General features: G+C 46.7%; 1 protein-coding gene across 1 annotated transcript; it reads left to right on the top strand.

Moving 5' to 3' along the window:
* Positions 1 to 1253: 1253 nt before the first annotated feature.
* Positions 1254 to 3726, top strand: LOC119360502. The gene is made up of 2 exons (XM_037626117.1): positions 1254 to 1909; positions 3477 to 3726. Exons 1-2 carry the CDS (start codon positions 1254 to 1256, stop codon positions 3535 to 3537), a joined length of 717 nt encoding a protein of 238 aa, XP_037482014.1. The 3' UTR covers positions 3538 to 3726.
* The last annotated feature ends 2302 nt before the right edge of the window (positions 3727 to 6028 follow it).

The raw sequence follows: 6028 nt of genomic DNA, 5'->3' as shown, positions 1-6028 counted from the left end.
TGATAGCACAAAGAACACGAAAAGTAACAAAAATTAGATCCATGTTCGTAGACCACCTAGCGACGATTACAAGCACTGGAGCGAGACGGAGAAGCGCCGCCGCCATTGCCCCTCCCTCACTGGAGCTGGGAAACCTTAGATTAGTAGACAGTCGTAAAGTCGTCGTGTTAAAGCCCCAAAGGACCATCGCACCAGAACAACAACCGTCACTGATGAAGAGAAGCGTAGACACATGAACGTGGACGAACGAAGACAAACACCGACCGAAACTCATAAGACGTGCCGGAGACAAACATCCACATGCCCTCCGATAACGCGAGATGCAGCGCCAAGATGGGGGCTAGGCGGGGAGAATCCAATTCCATCTTTAGGAAGGTGTCACGCGCCTCGCCTTTCTGAGCAAGACACAAACCCAAAAAAGATTTGGAAAAACACCTAAAAATGAAGCATGGGCCCTCCCGCCGGGAAGGGGGTGAGATCCACCTCACCTCCATTGCCCTAAAGCCATAGGAGACGAGGCAGATCGGCATCGGCGCCTGCAGGAGTCGGGGAAACCCTAAACGCCTGAGAGTCTTCCTTTCTTTCCCGCAGATCGTGTTGATACCTTACCATCCTCTATTGTGAGACCTTATATAATTAAAGAAAATATTTTTTTTATTTTTATCGTAGGCACACATAATGTATATACATGTTCTCTTTGCTTTGGAGGTTTAGAAGCACAGTCATGCATTGGAAATGTTGTTAAATATACTCCTCGCAAACAAGAATATTACTGATGAATCTGCAAAGAATTGTAACGGCGAAGATAAAAAACGTTTGAACACTTTGTGTCAGCCGATGGCCAAAGTAGAAACACAGGTTTCATCTGAGATGCGGGGCTGGATACCCTGGCGTGGCGGGGACGCACGACAGAATCGTCGCGTGGGCCCACCCAATCATTCCGGCTGTCTTCGGAGAGTTACTTACGGCACGTCCACATCGCAGCGCGGCACGTGAGACGCCTCCTAATTAAGCCAGCCAAATCCCGCCTTTCTTGCCAAGCAAGCACTCCCTCCTCCAGCAGGTGAGGAGAGCTGTGGCGTCTGGCGTGGAGCCAGTATATCCAGGAGAGATGGCCGAGTTTTACCTCCGAGACACTGCCCACCGGGGCCCGCACCGCCCGGACGAGGGAGAGGGAGAGGGAATATGCCCAGTCCTCCCCACCATCCTTCCTTCCCCTGCTTCGACATCGACGCCATCGAGCGGCGCACGACATGCCGCCGCCGGCGGTTCGGCCTCACGGAGAGCGGCCGCCTGACGCGGGGGCGACGGCGGCGCGGCGCGCGGAGCGACATCGAGCGCCGCCCGCTGGAGATCGCTTCGAGGGGCGGCGGCGTGGGCCGGGCGGCGAGCGCCGCGGGCAGGGCGTGGGCCCTCCGGCCAGTTCATCTGCCCGGACGCTGAAGGGCGTGATCAGGAGGACGCGCTGCTGCGGCAGCGCCTCGTCCGCACCGGCCCGCGGCGCGGGTCGGCTCGTTCCCCGCCAACGCCGTCGAACGGCGTGCCTCGTGCCGCGCGGCCGGAGGTTTGGCCTCACGGCGATTGGCGGGCCACGTCGGCTGCATTTGGCCGCGCGGGGCGACGGGGAGCGCGTCGATGGCCGCGGCGGCGCGGTGTGCAGAGCGACGGCGAGCGCCGCCGCTGAGGCTTGCTTCGAGGAGGCAGCGGCATGGACCGACCGGCGAGCGCGGCGTACGGGGCGTGCCCCTCCTCTCCGTACCCAAGGTGACGGGGGCACTGCAACCCCACAGTCGCCCTCGGCAACCGTGGTGGCGGTGGCGGCTACTCGGACGCTCAAGAGGATGTGGAGGGGGCGCTGCTGCGCCAGCTCCTGGGCCGCGCCGGCTCGTTCGACGTCGAAGCTTCCCCTGTATGTACCGCCACCAGCTCTCCCATCCTCTCCCAGCGGCCACGGCGTATTAAAGTGGCCTCAGTTTCGTTGCGCGCTTGGTGTTTGAGATATTACCTAGGCGAGAGGCTGCGCTCAAGCTGTTCTTGGTATTGCCTTCTTGTCGCCATCTGTGCCGTCGATGGATATCTCGTGCTAAAACTTAGACGTTCCTGCTTAGCGCAATTGCTTGTACGAGTATGTGGCGTGGGGCTGATGAAGTTTTACCGGGTCTGGAGTGTTGAGACAATGATACTGCATGGTTGCTCGCTAGGTGTTTGTGCATATGATCATGAGCTTGCTTGGAATGGGTGTATTTGTGTATTTGATAGTCTCCAGTTTTACCGTCAATCTAGATTTAACTCCTTTCTGTTGATGTCATGCAATGGTGCTCTCCCATCATTTACTGGGTGTCGTTCCAGTGGAGGGCTGGGATGGGTTTAATTAACTGGGCACATCTGATCTGAGTAGGTGGGTGTGGTTTCTCTGCAATGTTGACACTGCCCTGCCCTGGGGATGAATTAGGCACTTCTTTGTTCACTGCACCCTGCGTAGGTGTTGTAGGTAAATCCCCGAACCGGATAGTTCCAGGTGGAGGAGTTTGTCCCTCATCTGCTCTTGGCTCAGTAACTATTGCAGAGATGAGCTTATCCAGGCGGCTAGCTTGCATGTTTGTCAAGTAACCTTGCATGACCATGAAGTTGTTGTTAACTTGCTTGCAGAAATCCGAGAATTCCTTGCGGTCGTCTTCTCTTTGTCGCTGCAGAGTTTTGACATCCAGCTTCAGAGACTCCATCTCCACCAAGTGTCCAAGTGCCTCGTGTCCTCGGCTGTTTTGTCAGTTACAGGGCCTGACAGTGGGTTGCTGAGGTTCGTTAGGTTGGTTTGGGCTGTCATGTCGTAATACTGTCAGATGGGCTTGCCTGTGCAGTGCGGGTTCTGTTGGGTTGTTCACGTCTGTGAGAAGCCTGTGCTATGCGAAATTTTAGTTAACCTTCGGTAGATTTGATGTTGCCCTGTGTAGTATCAGTGCTGGTACTTGTGGTTTGCAAGCTAGACTTTGCTCTTAATTTTGTGAATGCCTAATTAGGGTGCATTTCTGATAAACAAGAGAAGATAGCTTTGCGTTGACTTGCTTCCACATTTGTGTTCTTGCTAGGGACTGTTTAAAATGCTGGGATCAGTTTTGGAGACTGGCCGGCATTTTAGTACTGCTGGTGCATTTCCTTTTAGTCTTAGATCATAAACTACTCTTGCGAACATAAACAGATGATCTCAAATTACCATAGTACTGTGAAAATGGTTTAGTGCTACTTCTGGCGTTCTTACTTCAGCATCTGTATGCCCATGCACCATGCAATGATTTGATTTAAGCCTATGTCTTATTTTCCTATCATTAAGGTTGACCAAGAAATGTTTGCGGAAAATTATGTGCATATCATGACCGAAACTTTTCATTTTATCGAGTTTGTATATTTGTTACTTACTGCAGTTGTTTCACACATAAAAGAAAGTCAATAACAATCTGCTCTGTTCTGATTATGTTTAGGACACTGGAGGATGTGATATCCAAAAACAAGAAATCCAGGAGGCAGTCGAGCTACCATTGACACACCATGAGATGTACTGCTCTATGGTCCTTCAGGCACTGGCAAGACCATGCTTGCTAACACACTACTGCTGCTTTTATCTGAGTAATTGGTTCAGAGTTTGTGCAGATGTACTTGAGTGAGGCAAGACGCGGATAGTTGTAACATGCATTTGTTAACCTTGTTTATGCATTCAGTATTTCCGTTGTCCTTTTGTTCTTACAAAAATATAGCATGTGTTAAGCTTTGACCATGTGATAAATGCCTATTTTGTTAGCTGTTGCCGTGTCGGTTTGGTTTCCTTGTTTATGCTCAAGACTCCAGTGTAAAAAAGTTGGACTTGTTTGAACTGAAGTGTTCGGGGAGATCTGTTAACACAAGGTTAAGACTTAAGACTATACCTAAGCAGTGCGTGTGAACATCTGTCATGACTTCCTTTTTGTTTGTGTTCTGTATACATCTTACATGCAAAAAACATTTAGTTACTGTATGCATTACCAAGACAAGTAAAGTGTTGTTGATATAGCCTATGATGCTACCACTATATTGCGTATGCTTCTTAATGATTCTGGTAGTGGTTCATATATTCTTGTTAGGGTTTATCACAAAAGATTGCTATGTGAAGCTTTTCTTAGGTTATCACGTCTTTTGTTGATGCATTGTATCATACTATCATTTATCTGATGTATTCTGCGTAGCTGAAGAGAATGCCCCGGCTATAATATTCATCAATGAGGTTGACGCTATAGCCAGTGCTCGATTCGATGCTCATGCTGGGGCTGACGAGAAGTTCAGCGTATTCTGATGGAGCTACTCAATCAGGTAAAAGTTTCTAGCTATAATTGGTTTGCTGGAACTCAAGTTGTTTGCCATTTTAATCCTTGAATCAAGCATTTGGAACATGCATATAGATGTAAATGGAAATAAGACACCGACTTAGATTGTAAACCTCAGTTGTTTAGTTCCAGTTTTTACAAAATGTAGGCATGCTCTTAGAATTAGTATATGTGGTTTTTTAAAGGATAGGAAGTAACTTCCTGAAAAGGCTACTGTTAAGATTACTACATGCAACTTTCTCATGCCTTTAGCTCTATTTATTTATTGCCTGCTGCTGCTACAACTGAAATAGAGAGATTTCTCTATTGTAACTCATTTGGCCTGAATTTGGATTACAAAGCTATTAATGCTGGAAAGAGTGGCAGAGGGTGCATTGAGGAGTGGTAGCCTAATTAGAGGTACCGCTGATGAGTGAGTGAGGGCAATGCATTTTTCCTCTCGTAATATACACTTGATTTAATTCCATTTGCTGAAGCATACTCTGATTGTTTTATGGGGAAATGATGATGGAGAAGGGATATCACTGTATATTAATGCCATACCACTGGAAATAGATTAGAGAATAGTACTTTTCCTTGAGCTTCACGTTTAATAATGATTGTTCTGTATATTTGGCAGGAGGAATGTTTGCTTTATACTCTCTATAAAATGCAGAAATGCAAAGGCTAGTTCCCTAACTAATTGCTCTCTGACAACCGTATATCAGGTTTCCAACTCAAGGTACCATTGGTCGAACTCAAGATGTCTTTGTGGATCAAGGAGCACCTTGAGACTTCATCTACGCTGAAGAAGCTACTTTTGATGCTTATTCTCTTTGGTACTTCTATGGTGATAGTGGATGGTGTTGTCACACCAGCAATGTCAGGTTCATATACTCCCTCCATTCCTAAATGTAAGTCTTTGTAGAGATTCCACTAGATGGACTACATACGGAGCAAAATGAATGAATCCATACTTAAAATACATCTATATACATCCGTATCTAGTTCATAGTGAAATCTCTACAAAGACTTACATTTAGGAACGGAGGGAGTATTTCTGATGCATTGTTCGTCGTATTTCTCTTCACCTAGTCTTATGATCTTACATATTTTCTTTCAGAAGTACAATTGTGTTACCAGTTTTCATCTTCTCACAGTATTACTTTCCTGTCGGTAAAATCTGCAGTGATAACTGCTGTCAAAGGCTTGAAGGTTGGAATATCTAGTTTTAATGAAGCTGACCTTGAATATGTTGGTTGGTATTAGCCGGTTAAATAGAAAAATGTGTTACTGCATAGAAGTGCAGGATAGTCACCTTCTATTTTGTTTTTTTCTGCATTTCTCATTGTTCTTGAGTCTGTAAAGGTTTGGAACATTCAAAGTCGGTCTTGCTGTTGGACCTGCCTTGTTCATATGGTTTTGCTGCCTTTCTGGGATAGGAGTTTATGACATTATGACATATGATACAGAAGTATTGCAGGCATTCAGTCCTATATATATCTAACTACTATTTTGAAAGAAACCCAACTCAAGCTTGAATGTCTCCTGGGCCTGCCTTTTATGTTAAACATGTATGCTTTTTGACCATATTCTTAATGTTAGTTGTGATTAAACTTGTTTGAAGTTCTCTTAAGAATGCGTTTGCTTCATGTGCATAGTTTTTGCTTGAGTTACATATAAAATTAGTTACTGTC

Source organism: Triticum dicoccoides, chromosome 2B (genome assembly GCF_002162155.2).
Source record: "Triticum dicoccoides isolate Atlit2015 ecotype Zavitan chromosome 2B, WEW_v2.0, whole genome shotgun sequence".
NCBI lineage: Eukaryota > Viridiplantae > Streptophyta > Magnoliopsida > Poales > Poaceae > Triticum > Triticum dicoccoides.
The sequence above is the reverse complement of the archived record's forward strand: the minus strand, read 5'-3'. Positions and strand labels throughout refer to the sequence as shown.